The 15061-nt window shown below is 51.6% G+C and overlaps 1 protein-coding gene across 1 annotated transcript in view; it reads right to left on the bottom strand.

Annotated features, from left to right (window-relative positions):
- LOC101647961 (splicing factor SWAP) overlaps positions 1 to 15061 on the bottom strand; it is a 51858-nt gene that overhangs the window by 35634 nt on the left and 1163 nt on the right. Inside the window, exons 2-7 of the mRNA XM_045296735.1 lie at positions 12824 to 13009; positions 12102 to 12233; positions 9278 to 9363; positions 3907 to 4132; positions 2528 to 2646; positions 1250 to 1385 (exon numbers count right to left, since the gene is read on the bottom strand). Of these exons, the coding sequence (XP_045152670.1) occupies positions 1250 to 1385; positions 2528 to 2646; positions 3907 to 4132; positions 9278 to 9363; positions 12102 to 12233; positions 12824 to 13009 (885 nt within the window). The remainder of the gene's footprint in view (positions 1 to 1249; positions 1386 to 2527; positions 2647 to 3906; positions 4133 to 9277; positions 9364 to 12101; positions 12234 to 12823; positions 13010 to 15061) is intronic.

Genomic DNA, 15061 nt, shown 5'->3' with positions numbered 1-15061 from the left:
CACAACCAGGTTTAACAGTTGGAGGTACCCAAAAGCCAGCACAGGGTCTGAAAAGGACTCAGGAGAAACCAGGAAAGATGGGGCCTGTCCTGGTACTGGTTTAGCCTAAGAGGGAGGGATATAGGGGCTTGTCGTCACACAACGCCCCGCCCTTATCACGCTGTGGAGTGGAGTGTGATTCAAGCTCTCCACAGTGGGTGTCACACAAGTCTATGCACGAAACCACACCCGTGTGTCTGGTGCTCCCATGGACCTGGTTGACATATAAAACCACACTTGTGTTCCCTGCTCCTGTGCACAGGGTTGACCATACAAAACTCCACCTATGCGTCCTGTGCTCTGTGTGGGCTTCAGAATGCTTGGGAACATCCTGCTTAGTGTGGACGTGTCCGCCTGCAGCAACTGCAGCCCGACGAGTGGCCACAACTGGCCCTTGGACGCAAATAGTTAAGGAAGTGCGAGTGAACTTGATCATCCAAGTTCTTACGCTGGAGTTGTCAGAACACACACTTTGCTCTAGAGACTGATCTGTAAGGGCTGAGCATGTAAACAGGGCACGTCTGACTCGCAGGCTAGCCCGTCGTACATCCGGCTAATGGGAAGAGCGAAGACCACAGCTATACTTCTGACAAAAGGCTGGCCTACAGGGAGAGCAGCTTATACCTTACAATCGAAGCACGTTCCAGCTGATTTTGCACTAACTGTTAGACAAGCCTAGTTTGTAGACAGGTTCATGAGATCCAATCACGTGAAATTACAGTGGCTTTTGCAAAAGATTCTTCCCTCATGAAATCTTAACCACCAAACAAGGAAGGTACTGGAGTTGATACTGAGAACAAGTGGTTCCTGAACAGAACTCGCAGAATGACCTCCCCACCTCGTCCCCACCAGGCAGGGAGACAGCTAAAAGCAGCAGCCGGGAGTGCAGGAGGTGCGTGACAGCGCCTCCCCATACAGATGATCCCAGGGGTTCTCAATTTCACACCCACACCCCCTCCTCACAGAGCTCTGACTTTGCTCCCAGGTGGCCACACGGGAAGCCACGCAGAGGGGAGGGAGCCATGTGACAGTGTGTGGGCAGTGAGACTGGAAGCAGGGGACGGGGTGGCTCCTGGAACCAGCTGTACAGAGGCCAGCGCTCAGGGCTCTGTGCACCAGCTAGCTCTGTGCAGTCCACCCCAAGTTGCCGCATGAGGAGACGAGGCCCCAGTGTACTGGGACCCCCTCCATCTGGCGGGCGGGTACTCACAGTCAGCGGGGTATTCCACCTGGGGGGGCTGCCCAGTCGTGCCTTCGGCAGGAGGCGGGGTGGGCGTGGAGCTGTCAGCCTGGGCTTTCCGGACCAGCGCTGCCAGGGGGTGATCAGGATCTACCACCTTCAGAGGCTGCACACAGAAAGGACACGACTGTCACCACACATTGCATGACCCACACAGCAAGCTCCAGCAGCACAAAGGCCAACTCGGCTGCACAATGCAGGCGCCATCTCTCTCCAGCTCGCTCTCTGAGCGCTTTCGAAGGGAATGTGAAGGTCACAGGATGGGCTTAGGCCCCTGGTGGCGCAGAGGTGAAGTGCTGAGTTGCTGGCTGAAAGGCAGGTGGTCTGACCCCAAACAAGAGCGCTGTAGAGGAAAGACCTGGCAACTTTGGTTTCCTGGGTGGAATAGGGGTAAGTGCTGGGCACCTACCTGACAGGTGGGTGGTTTGACCCCATCAGCTGCCTCACGGGAGAAGATGATGCCACCTGCCCAGCTGGACAGCAGGGGTTTGGGGTTTAGCCTATGCCTGGGAAGGTGGGACGCTCACTGAAGTCCCTCACCAAGCAGCTAGTTGCTGGTGAGTGGTGACTTCCTGAGGAAGCCAGTCAATGAAGAGCAATGGTCACAGGAGCAGCCACCGGCGCGGGCACAGAGAGGAGCGATAGTAATGGTCACAACGCCAGTGCTATGCAATTTGACTCGTCATTCCCGAGCAGGTCCTAGTCACCAACATCTCTGACTGCCGGTTCTCGGCGGAGAGACAGTGTGGCCTGACGAGCTCTTTCCTATCACGAGGGCCGGGCTAACCACAGACAGCGGGGAACAGGCGAGCGGGCTAACTACAGGCAGGGGGGGAGGGGGGCCGCAGGGCAAGAAGGGAAGTGACTATTTTACATGAAAACTGCCGGTGGCAGAGCCATCAAGCCGCAGAGAATCTGAATACCTGTAACCCCAACCCTACTGGAGGGAGCTGTGCCAGGCAAACCGTTCTACATCCTAACCAACAGCTCCTGAAACGTGTAAGCGGACATGTGCAAACAAACACATTCCACCAAACCACATGTATACACAGCAAGCCTCGGTGCGGATGAAGGAAGACAGAGATGGCATGCTCAATCTCTACCCCAATCGTCGTCCACAGCGCACCTCCGTGGTAATAAAGGGAGATATCTAGCTAGGAGAGATGGCACCCTTAATATCTATCAACATCATATCTGCTGACATTCGGTTAGCACAGGGAAAACGGAGTTGAATAGTGAGATAAAAACCTTCATAAGCTCCTCAAGGCGACTGCACTTTTTGGAAGCAAAGAGAGACGGGTGCAGGTAATTACCGTCGTCCTCCTCGTCGTCCTCCTCCTCCTCACTGTCAGAGTCAGCCCCCGATTCTGAAAGGAAAGGACACTCAGAACGGCTGAGGCGAGGACAAGCACACAAAGCAACGTCAGTAGAGACTCAGAAGAGGACGGAGAGCAGTCTCGGAAAGTACTCCCTAAAGTATCGCCATCCACGCTGTCAGGGAGACAAGCCAGAAAGGGGAGGAAGGACCACGGCGGCCGGCCGGCCGGGCACCCCTCTCCACCGCCAACCAGCCGAGGGTCTGCAGTCATTTCCGTCACTGTTAACTCAGCCGTGTGCAAAATGTTTATCTTTGACAACAGGCACACATCGTACAGGTTCATGGAAATGTGCGCGCGCACACGCACACGTCATCAGCTGACCTGTTTTCAGACTCCGTGTTGCATAAATCTCAATGCAAATCTCACCTTCCCAAGTTAACTTGTTATTTTGAAATACCTATTGCTAACAGAAATCACCAATCAGTACAATTCCATGAATCTGTAAGGCCTTTTCATTTTCCTAAAAGATAAGGGAGCCCCGGTAGTGCAGTGTCTCCACACTGGGCTGTAAATCCAAGTGCAGCAGTTTGAAACCACTCGGGAAAGACACGGCTTTCTACTCACGTAGAGTTACCGTCTCAGAAACTCACAGGGGCAGTTTTACCCTGTCCTATAGTGTTCCTATGAGTCAGAATCGACTCTGTAGCAGCGAGTGTACATACATATACACAAAACCCACACACTCATGAATGCTCTCCAGGAAGGTGAGACTGTGTCTCCCACGTACTTTGGACACATCAGCAGAAGGAACCAGTCCCTGGAGAAGGACCTCATGCGTGTTACAGAGGGTCAGAGAGAAAGAGGACCTTCCACGGGGTGGACTGCCACAGTGGCTGCATGTACAAGCCCTGCAAGGGACCAGGGACCCTTGGGACCCTGGATGCACAAGCCCTGCAGGGACCAGGCAGTGCTTTGTTTTTGGACATGGAGTTGAGATGGGTCAGGGCTGCTTCAAGGACTCACACCAGCAGCACTGCCATGCACACAGGGCGGCTCGAGGGGTTGAGCCATGAGCAGACATTGTAACCTACTATCTGCTCTGGGAAGAAAGATGAGGCTGTTCATTTCTGGAAAGATTTACAGACTGGGGAGATCTATGGGGCAGCTCTTCCCTGTCCTACAGGGTCATGATCAGATGGAACTGCCTGGATGGTGGTCAGACACACACAAGCGCACACACTCCCGCCCCCACTCAGGCACAGGCTGGGGCCTCCCTGGGGCAGGGAAGGGCAGGGCTGGGGCTCATACTTGTCTTCTCTCCACCCTTGTTCTCGGCCAGAGCCGTGTAGCGGCCCTCCTTCATGACCTTCTGGATGAACTTGTAGTAGGGGTTGAGGTAGTGATCGAAGCGCAGGAAGTCGAACTGCGAGTTGCGCGCCTGCTTGGCTTTGAGCATGATCTCAAACTGGGCGCCCTGCTTGCACACAAAGTTGGCGGTGCGCTCAATGATGGCGTGCATCTTCGCGGTCGGGGGCTGCAGAGAAGCACACAGGTTCACATCACCAGGAAAGCAGGTCTGACCGGGTGCAGTGGCTATTTCCCCTGGAAGTCTGTGCTGACCCTCAACTGTCCACACCACCCCTCTGTACTGCCCTCCCCACCTCCTTTGTGGGGAGAGAGCATTGCCTCTGCTGGACAGACTGACAGGAGCCTACTGCTGCGTCCACACCGAGCCAGCCCATGTGATGACTGGCAGCCGTACACGCACACATACACACAGGGCACCCAGGAGAGCCGCAGCAGGGCGGCACGGCCTGGGTCCCAGGGTGCACTGTCCCTGTCAGTCTGTCGGGTGTGGCACGCGGCGTGCTAATGTGACGCTCACTAACAACGGAGAACACCGAGAATGGGAATCCCAGAACACTTCACTGCGACTCGTACAGACAAAAAGGCAAGATGTTCACACTGACCAATGGGACACCCCGTGGGTGAAAATCAGGAGAGGTGGGCACCAGAGCTGCGTCCTCTCACCGTCATTATTCAATCTGTATGCTGAGCAAATGATCAGCGAAGCTGAGTGATACAAAGAAGAGCACGGTGCCTGGAGTGGATGACAGCTCATCAGAAACCCGTGTAATGCAGTTTGCTTGCCGAAAGCTAAAAGGGCTTGGAGCACTTAATGAAAACCAAAGACCACACAGCCTTCGGCATGGGTCACAACTCAATACAAGGAAAACAAAAATCTTAAAAACTGGAAACATAGACAACAGCATTACCATGTTGTTGGGAAAATAATCAGAATTGTGAAGGATTTCCTTTGGGTAGATACACAATCAATGCTCATGAACTTAATGTATTACAAGGGGCAAATCTGCTGCAAAACTTCTTTAAAGCGCCAAGATGCGCCTGTGAGGATGCAGGTGAACCTGACTCAAGCCATGGCGTCTTCAACTACTTCACATGCAAGTGAACACTGGACACGGACTACAGGGAAGACCGAAGAAAACTCAAAGAATATCGAAAGTACCATGGACTGTACACCAAAGGACTGTTCCTTAGACTCGAGGATGGTGAGACTTCCTCTCCTCACATACTTTGGACATGTGATCAGGAGAAACCAGTCCCTGGAGAAGGACAGCACGCTGGATACAGGAGAGGACCGGTGACGAAGAGGAAGGCCCTCGACAAGATGGACTGACACAGTGGCAACAACAACGGGCTCGGACACAGCAACGGTGGTCAGGCTGGTGCAGGACTGACCAGGAGTGCTACAACTGCGATGTAATTATTATTATTTAACTCATTCTTCTTCCCAAAAAACCCTCAGAGGGCTGGCTCATTGTAAGTTCCTGATCCAAGAAGCTTAGTTTCAAATCCAAGGTCACCCTACATTGCATGTTTCCTCTGGCCTCTGCACACTGGTCCCCACTCAGCAGATCACATAGCCCTTTGCCCACCACAAGGAGGGCCCACTTCAGCCTACCTCGCTGGCATTCCATCCACACACTGCCCTTGAGACATGGGCACTCGGGTTCACTGTATGTTCTCACAAACGACGCCTTAATGTATGCATCTCGAGCAACTACAAAAAGCAAGCCCACCTGAGGGTAAACCGAGTACAATGCAACAGGAGATCCAACTGTGTAGGGCGACAACCCATGGGCTGTGGCTCACGGTGGGTCTGGACCCGCACAGACCCCGCATACTGACAGTGTCTGGAGGGCCGTGTCGTGGGAAAAGTTGATGATGTCATTTGGGCAATCACCTTATACCCAAGGGGTACGACTGACAATGTTGTACTTTTTGTTTCTATGGGGTTTTGTTTTCCTGCCTTTAGCTTGTCCCCCCGGTCCCCCCTTTGTTGACTGGTTTGTTTGCTGCTGGTGTAGTTGGTCCCAATGGGGGTTGATGCTGTCATAAGATGACTGCCAAAGTAAACCTCAGTCGTGCATGTTCCATGGACAAGCAGATGGATTCTGGGCTCCTAATTTAACGCTAGCACCAATTCAAAGACGGTTAGTTCTGATAACACGGCCCCGCTCTACTCTTGTCTTCATGAAAAGATCACTGAAGATAAGGGTGCTACAGCAAAGTGTGGTGAAGCGAGCAGACGGTGCCTGGCAGTCAATGGGATCTTCAAGGTTTGTGTTCAGACAAGCAGCCATCTGAGAGAGGAACCAACCAAGTCTACGTGGAAGACGCACACCAGCTTGTGTGATCCAACTATGAAAAGCACAAGATTCAAATATGATGAAGGGAAAAGTACCAGAGCTAAAACTGTGAACACCCACTTTGTGGAAGGCCGTGGAGGGCAGTGGCAGCCCAAAACCCATCTGCAGAGCATCTAGTCAGATTAAGCTGCTGGCAGATCCTCTCAAGCCACAGGCAAATGTCTGGAACAGCCTCACTGTCAAACAGATCACTGTAACCCTGATTAGGCTGGGTCAAGCATGATGCTTGGTCAGTTGACTTCCCTCTAGACCAGTGGTTCTCAACCTTCCTAATGCCGCGACCCTTTAATACAGTTCCTCATGTTGTGGTGACCCCCAACCATAAATTTATTTTTGTTGCTACTTCATAACTGTAATTTTGTACTTTTATGGATCGTAATGTAAACATCTGATATGCAGGATGCATTTTCATTGTTACAAATTGAACATAATTAAAGCATAGTGATTAATTGCAAAAAAATATGTAATTACATTGTGAAATATTTATTTTTAATTACAAATAAATGAAATTTTGTCTTGAAGCATGGTGTAGCATGGGTAACAGTCTTCACGCTGCATACTCGTCTGAGGGCTTATCTGCATGTGTGTGGGCAGACCCATCTGGAGGCGGACAGAGGAGCGGTGTCTCAGTTCCTAAGACCATGGGAAATATGTGTTTTCCGATGGTCTTAAGCGACCCCTGTGAAAGGGTCATTTGACCCCCAGGGGGTCTTGACCCCCCAGGTTGAGAGCTGCTGCTCTAGACCCAACCTGAATGTGTTCTAGATGCAAGGATCGCGTGTTTGTTCCCTGGCTTTTTAAATACTGCGGGTGGTCTTTTCTTTCTTACTCACTGTTTGCATTTTTACCTTTATATTGTTTTATCCTTACCACTTGTTTTTGTTCTTTATTGTTTCTGCTGCGTTTACCAGTTTGTGAAGCCCAAAGCAATACACTACACCTACAGACAATAGTTTGGGAAACTACTGAAGACTAGCACTACTATAAAGGCAAACGGTGAGCAGCAAGCCAAGGGCTTGGTTAAGCACTCCAACAGTTTCCACGTCACCAGCAGTGTCCTATTCAAGACACTTTGTAGGTAAATACTGGAAGAAACTAACAAGAGAACAAAATTGTTACACAGCTCAGTCTACTTTTGCCTTTCATTCTGAAAGTAAACAAGAGTCCCTGCTGAGAACATGACGTGCAGTAGCAATCACCACAGATGAGGGCAGCGTGGCTCTGAAGGCGGTACTGTGGAGGTCTCCCCGTAGAAGGACAGCGTTGTATGAGACAAGCAGGAACACGTAGATGACAGTACTCAGAGGAGGCCTCGTCATAGGGAGCCTGCGCCTGCTGCCGTCATCACAGCCCGCAGATCAGGGTGGAAAGGCGGAGGTGAAGCTACGTAGTGATTTACTCACTGACAAAAACCAAGGAGAATTTCACCTAGACAGGCACCCACAGCACATCTGTTGGTTACATCCGAGAGCTGGGTAGGAGGGCTCACTAGGGAGAGCCCACGCTGAGTTTGCAGCATCTGCTCCTGGGGCCGCCCTACCTAGCTCCCACCAAGTCCATGCCTATGGGAGGCCCTGGCTGCTGTCCCTCAGGGCACCAGGCTCCTCAGGGCTGACTGCAGAGCACCAGGTAGGAGACCACCTGTAAGTGTGAGCTTGCAACCCCAAGCCACCTGAAGTGAACTGAGAGCCAGGGCAGCTTGTGCAGAAGTTACTGTGATACGTGTGTGCACAGCACACGATACAAACACATGAACTACATGCAATGTGGTGTCCCCACGCCCTCACTGGAAGCACTTGTGTTTATATTAGAATCAGAGAAGGGGTGGGGATAACAGAGCTGAATGGATGACTGGACAATGGAGAGAGACCAGGGTGGGGGTAGGGGGGGGGGGCGCTCAGAGGATTGCTCGGCATTTCTTGTCAAGGACCACAGGGACAGCCGAGAAGCTGTAAGAGTGACCTGTCCAGTAACTAGCTTTTCAACATCACTGAGTAGCCACTACTGACAGTAGTCAGGGCCGACCACAAAGGATTCCAGGTGCCAGGGGCTCTGGCTGAGGCCTGCAGTGCAGTCAAGAAAACGCCACAGGAAAAGCTGAGTATGACCTCCTGCCCACACACAGACACGCAACCCCGATATTGGAAACAGTCCTTAGCAAGCATATACAAAGGGCCTTAAACGTGGTGAGGTGTGGCTGTGCTGAGTCTCGGTCAGGCGGGTAATAGGCGCCTCCCAGGGAAGGACGCGCACGACATCATTGCCAAGGGCTGGGCGCAGGGCCAGGGTGCCACAGCCGCCTTGTGACGGTTTGGTCTCAGACACAGCCTGTGCTACACTCTCGGCCTGAGGCCCCCACGCCGGGTGGGGGGCGTGCAGTAAAGCAGGTGCACCCGGCCACCACCAGGACTGAGTGGCATGGGACCCAGCTGTCGTCATGCACACCCCAGGGCCGTGTCAGGACAAAGCAGGGCACTGAACTGAAGGCAGAGAGGGAAGGAAGCGTCAGGAAGGCTGCTATCTCAGATGACCCCCAGGACCACCTCAGAAAATGCCAGAACGAAGGGCTGAGCTGAGCAGCAGCGACACCAGCCCTGCATTTCCTGCACGGCAGCCCGCTCAAGCCTTTCCTGCAGCCAGCACCGGTGGTTCACTACAAGTCCTCCTCCGAGCTCACTCAGAGGCTGTCCCCAGGCACTGCAGCTCTGTGGAACAGTTGCCCCAAGTCCCCAGGGCGCTCTCCCACAAGCAGCACTTTACAGCAGTAGCAGGACAGACAGCAGGGAGACTGACAGCTCAGGCAGTCGGAAAGGAGCCCTGGTGGCCCCTGGGTGGCCCAGGAATGACTGCAAGGTCAGCAACGTGAAACCACAGCTGCTCGGAGGGAGAAAGCGGGCTTTCTAGTCTTGTCGAGAGGGCCTGACCTGGGAACGCAGAGGCACACGTACCAGTTCCACATCGGGAGGGACGTTCAATCCTAAGGGGGCCACAAAGGGCTCTTCATTCTCCTCCAGACTCTCAGCCTCCTGCTTCTCTGTGTAGGAAGAAAACACGGTCATCAGCAGAGCAGGCGAGGCGGCCCTGACCCCACCCCCCCATCACTCTGCCACCACCGTGGAGCTGCCGCCGGAGCTCGTGCCCCATCCACTGTATGGGAGGGCCATGTCCAGGGCCGGCGAACCCACCCCCCACTTGTGAGTCTGGGCTACTATTGCCCACACTGCCTCCAGTACTGTCCTGAGGGGGGCCAAGGAGGGTGACATCAACGGGCTAGCCCCGGTCCTGCCAGGAGCTGGGCAGGTGACAACACACTCTGCTCCCTGCTTTCCCAGCCTCTAAGCGGGGGTATGCATGTGCCTAAGGGACATCACCGAGTCCCTCTGTGGGACCCAGAACTCACTCCCTCAAAACAAACAAAAACCAGCTCTCTGCCATCGGTCGAGCCCATGCCGACTCACAATGACAGGGTAGAAGTTCCCTGTGGGTTTCTGAGCCTTCAAGTCTTCACAGGAGCAGACACCTCCACCTTCCTCCTGGAGAGAGACTGGTGGGTTCAAACTGCTGACCTTAGAGTTAGCAGTCCAATATGTAAGTTTCTATGACACCAGGGCTTGACACTCACTCTCTAAACCTAACTCACTGCCATGGACTTGACATTGACTCACAGTGACCCCAGAAGGACAGGGTAGAACCACCCACTGTGGGTTTCTGAGATTGTAACTGTTTGTATTCACTAGATGACTGATTTTCAACATTCGATGTAAAACATCCAGGCAAAATTGCCACAACTTCTGCACCCATGCAAAATCACCTTCCTCATACAAGCAAGCAAGCAGAACCAGTCCCCTTCTCTATCTCTCCACTAAGGGCTCATTTGACCACCATCTGCCTGCCACAAGCTAGGCAAGGCAACGCACACCCTGATTTTCTAACTCCGACGGTGTCTACGTACATCTCAGTAACTGAGCTGATAACCAACTTAAAAGACTGTCACAAAATGTGATACAAAAAAATTCATAGGCACTAACGTCTTAAAAGACTTTAACATTTATTGAAGGCTTTTATTTTTAAAAGATAACATTAAAAAACACTAAATCTTCACTCAGATAATTCAGTTTGGCAGTTAGCCGTCCTGGGCACTACACGGAATTTCTACCACACACATACGCATGTGCATGTGCGCCTACTTGGATGGCACTTCTACCATGCAGGCTAAGCAACGAGAAATATAAGTTTCACATGAGCCCAACTCCCTTTGAAACAATTATCAACAAACAAAACGACCCCCCAATTATCAGCATGTAAGGCAAAATTCTGAAAACATGATTAAAGATTGTAAAACAAAACCAAGAACTTGGCTAATGAAAACACATAATGCAACTTAGGGGAGAAACTAAATTATACTGCAAACCCTTAAAATTTAGCCACTGTCACCAATTTGATGTTGCACGGCCCAAAAAGGACACGAGACACTGATCCGACATCTCGCCCCTCCCACTGCTGCTGCTCCGGCTCTCAGCAGCTGCCTACACCAGAGGAGACTTACTCCATGGGGTCTGAGACTGTCCATGTTTATGGGAGCAGAGCCTCATCTTTCTCCTGTGGAGCAGCTGCAGGGTTTGAACTACCAGCCTGGAGTTTAAGAGTTAACCCACTGCATCCCCAGGACCCCTGACATCGAGAATCAAAATCCCAAACCAAATCTACTGCCACTGCCTTGATTCCAACTCACAGCAATCCTGTAGGGCAGAGTTGAGCACGTCTTACTTCTTACACGTTAGGAGACTCTTTACACAGGGATATAGGTTAGCCCTTCAAGCCCCACCAGACACTACTGCAATGACCCGGGACACATAGAAGGCGTTTCACATACAGGGTGTCCTGGATCACGTGATCCCACCTCACGGTTTCAGGCTTGCACACTGGTGCTTCTCTGGGGTTTACCCAAGAGCCTATGGGGATCTGCCACCAGGTGTAAGCTCTGTGATCCCAGGTTTAGTGAGCTACTATTGTTCATATTCAAACTTCCCAGCAAAAGCATGTACTGAAAACCATCATTCCATGCAGACGTTTATTTTAAAGTTTCGTGTATCTATGCCCCTGGGTCTTCTCAAGCCAAGCTGGGCAGCTCTTGTGCTGTGGGGTCCTCCTGCTGGGTCTCTGACTCTGCTTCAACAGTGGAAGGACATGTACACGGAAGTTAATCAGGGGGTAAGGCAACACGTGACAGGCCACCAGGAGGGACCACCAGTCCCTGGAGAAGGACAGATGGACATCTTGCTTGGTAAAGGGCCAGTGAAAAGAGGAAGACCCTCAGCTAGATGGACAGACATAGTAGCTGCAACAATGGGCTCAAACACAGCAACCAGAGCGGGACCAGGCAGGGCTTCCTTGTTGTACACAGGGTCATTGCTCACTGCTCTATCCAAACCGGCTGTGTAGCACCTGAAGACAGCCAGCAGGGCCAACATGAACGCACGCCACCCACCCACTCAACGGCCCACATGAGGGTCACTGGGAGAGCCAGGCAAGCACCCCCACCTGGAAGCACAGTCTCAGAGTGAGGAGTGAGCGAGCAGGCAGTGCAGCTCAAGTGGGGTTCAATTCCCTGCCCTGTCCCACCCCCACCCCACCAGTGCATCCCTAAAGGCTGAGCTCCAGGAAAGCACAGCAGGGGCTGGCATCATGCTCTCTGGGTACCAGAGCAACACCATCACAATGTGGGTTTGCACAGGTGCCTCAAGCCTTGACCTGGCCGCCTACCCAGCTCACCTCTCTGCTTAGAAGGCTCCTCTTCCTCCGTGGGCTCTGAGGGGTCATAATAGTCACTGCTATACGCGAACCCCACTGCATTGTAGCTCCCGTCCTCGGCCAGAGCTTCACTCAACCGCTTGTATTCTTCCTCTTGAAGAAAAATGAAAATTTTATTAACAATAACGGAAATTTACTGAGAAAACGCTTACACATTTCTAACATTGTGGCTATCAGTAATGTATACAACACACTTTCTCCAACCTCTTTTTGAGGTGAAAATGCTTCTCAAAATACACACGTTACATCTATCAATATGTACTTTAGCCAGCACGTTTACCACAGACAGGAGAATACACGTCTTTTATGAAACATTTCTTCCTGCTGAGAAAACTTGGGGATTAAGGGCTGTATTGAAGAGATTGTTACGGCAAAGACAAGAACATCGATTTTAATTTATACGATACTGTTAAGGAAGAACAGTTAAAGAGTTTGGTTTTTGTTTTTTTCAAATCCCAGTCTGCCCTCAAAAGCTGGGAAAATTCTTTGTGGCTCTATATATAAACTATCCTGAGGTCCTCTCAGATACGCAAAGACTCCTGTTTTTCCAATCCACTGGGTACTGTCAAGATAACATCAGAAAGAGTGAGTATAAAAAAATGAATGGGAGTAAATTTTTAAATACTTAAAAAAAAATTTTTTTTTAAAGTTTGTGGCTTAAGTAAGTTTTTCTTGAGCAGTACCTTGCCTTGCCTCCTCCTCAAGCAAGTCCGTATGCAAGGCTAAATACCTCTCTTCATCACACAGGGCGTCTATTCTCGCCTCCTCCTCCGACAGCTGGTAATCTCGGTTCCAGGTGGTATACTCCGCATCATACTCGGAAAGGTCATGGAGGTGACCACGCCCATCGTATCTGCAATGCGAACACCCTGGTCAATGTGAAGCACCCGGAGTCTGGCTCTGTGTGGAGGTGCAATTCACAGACATACTTACCAATCAAAACAAAGGAGGGAAAATATTAAAGCCAACAGCAAAACTTCTCAGACTTAAGAGTTAACTTGCTCATCCACAGTTCTCCTACTTTAAAAACTCCAGTTAATCTTAACACAATCTACATGCCTCTCTACGATAGAATCAGAGTAACAGCTACGGGCGGACAACCCTTTATTCGTAGCATGAGCGGTATCCATTTCACTGGCATTTAGGGTTTGGCTAAACATTCAATGCCACTTGCTACAAAGAAAATCAATTCTTTTTCTGAAATGTCAAATATCATAGCTTACATTCACACAAACCCGAATACATAAATACCTATCCGAAAGAACCAAACGGTGGACATTTCCTCGCTTCTTTCTGCTAGTCTCGAACGCTCAGGAGAGATCTTCACCAAAGACACTTGCATCCATTGGAGGTAAAATCTTGGCTAGGCGCGCCCCCTAGCCATTTGGCTGAGGAAATAAGTTCTGGTTATGTGATAGAGAGACACACAGACATAGGAACAGTAACAAAGACATGCAGTTTAAGGAGGTTCACTGGACACGGAGCACAACATTAGAAGAGGCAGCAGAAACATTTTCTTTCTGTCTCCCCCCCGGGAAATGACACACAGAGCGACACCCCCAGGTTTTCCTTGCACAGAACAGAAGGCACTTCAGCCAGTGAAGGTGAAGAACACTTTGTGCTTTTGATAGAAAAGATTCAGCCGATAGGCTAATCGCCAGTGTGCAACCGTCTCGGGCAGCAAATTAGTGAGTTAGTGAACTTTCCTGAAAACACTCCGATGTGGGGTTGCAAAAATCAAACACACGACGACAAATTCAAGTTCGCCACTGGACTTTTGCCACCAGACAAAAAAAGGATCACCGAAAAGGGTCACTCACAAGGGAAAATGGGGCAGGGTGTGTGTGTTCAAATCCCAGAGGAGCCAACTGGTCCAATTTTATTTCATTTCAAAGTGAATTGCTCGTTGCCGTAAACCTCCTTAACTTAGAAACGGAGATGATTAAATTATTTAAAGATAGTACACAGGGACATGTGTAGCGTTTGCTCCCCAGCAGTTTTGGGGGGCCTGCCTGAAGTCACAGACAGGGTGATCTGGAAGGCTGTAGAAAGAGGTCAGTCAGCAGACTTCCTTCCTCTTTCTCCCAAGGAGGGAGGCTGTGGGGCTCAGACTACTGACCTGGGGGTTGACTGTGCTACCAGGGTGCTTCCTCACTGACCAGACTCAGTACTGTGAGCGGATACTTTGGGAAAGCGGGTTGCCTGTTAACATGCCATTTGCCAGGAGCCGAGGAGGGCATGCAGGGCACCACCGGAGGCAGATCTGAGCCCATCTGGTGGCCCTACTGTCACAAGTCCTCCTTTCTAGACCTGAACGCCAAGAGGAAAGGTCGGGCACGTGGCATCGGCCTGTTGGGTCACTAATGGGCTCCACTCTGGCTAGCCGGGACATCGTCCCTCCAGTCCAGTCCAGGGTTTGCAGAATCCAGCCTTAAAAGGCCACAAACGGTGGGCTTCGTTCCCGTGGAGACTAGTCCGTACTTTTAATGGTGGGCTTAGCTTTCTTTCAAGTTCGGCCCCAGAAGGCGTGCTGCTAAATCGGCTTAAAAAAACAACAAAACAAAACCCCCAAACGCCCCCCTCCCGGTGAGGAGGGAGGGAAGAGCCGGCGAAAGAGGCGTGAGGCCGGGAGAGGGGAGCAAACAGCCTACATCACGCGACTGCACCCTGTCCAAGTCAGACCTCCTCAGACGGGCCGTCCCCGGGCGGGCGAGGCCGGGGAGCCGGTTTGATCTGGAAAGGCGGCTCGCTCCGCCCTGCGGTTCCAAGAGACCGCGAAACCAGCCCCAGAACAGCGGCGCCGTTGGGGGTCATCGGCCACTCCCGCCGGGCGGGGCGGGGGATCAAACGCCAAGTGTCACTCGCGCCGGGAGAGGGGGCCAGGCAAGAAGGGTTCCACCGCCGGTCCTTCCGGCGGCGGG

Source organism: Echinops telfairi, unplaced genomic scaffold (genome assembly GCF_000313985.2).
Source record: "Echinops telfairi isolate 266 unplaced genomic scaffold, ASM31398v2 ScPeMD7_7412;HRSCAF=8450, whole genome shotgun sequence".
NCBI lineage: Eukaryota > Metazoa > Chordata > Mammalia > Afrosoricida > Tenrecidae > Echinops > Echinops telfairi.
The sequence above is the reverse complement of the archived record's forward strand: the minus strand, read 5'-3'. Positions and strand labels throughout refer to the sequence as shown.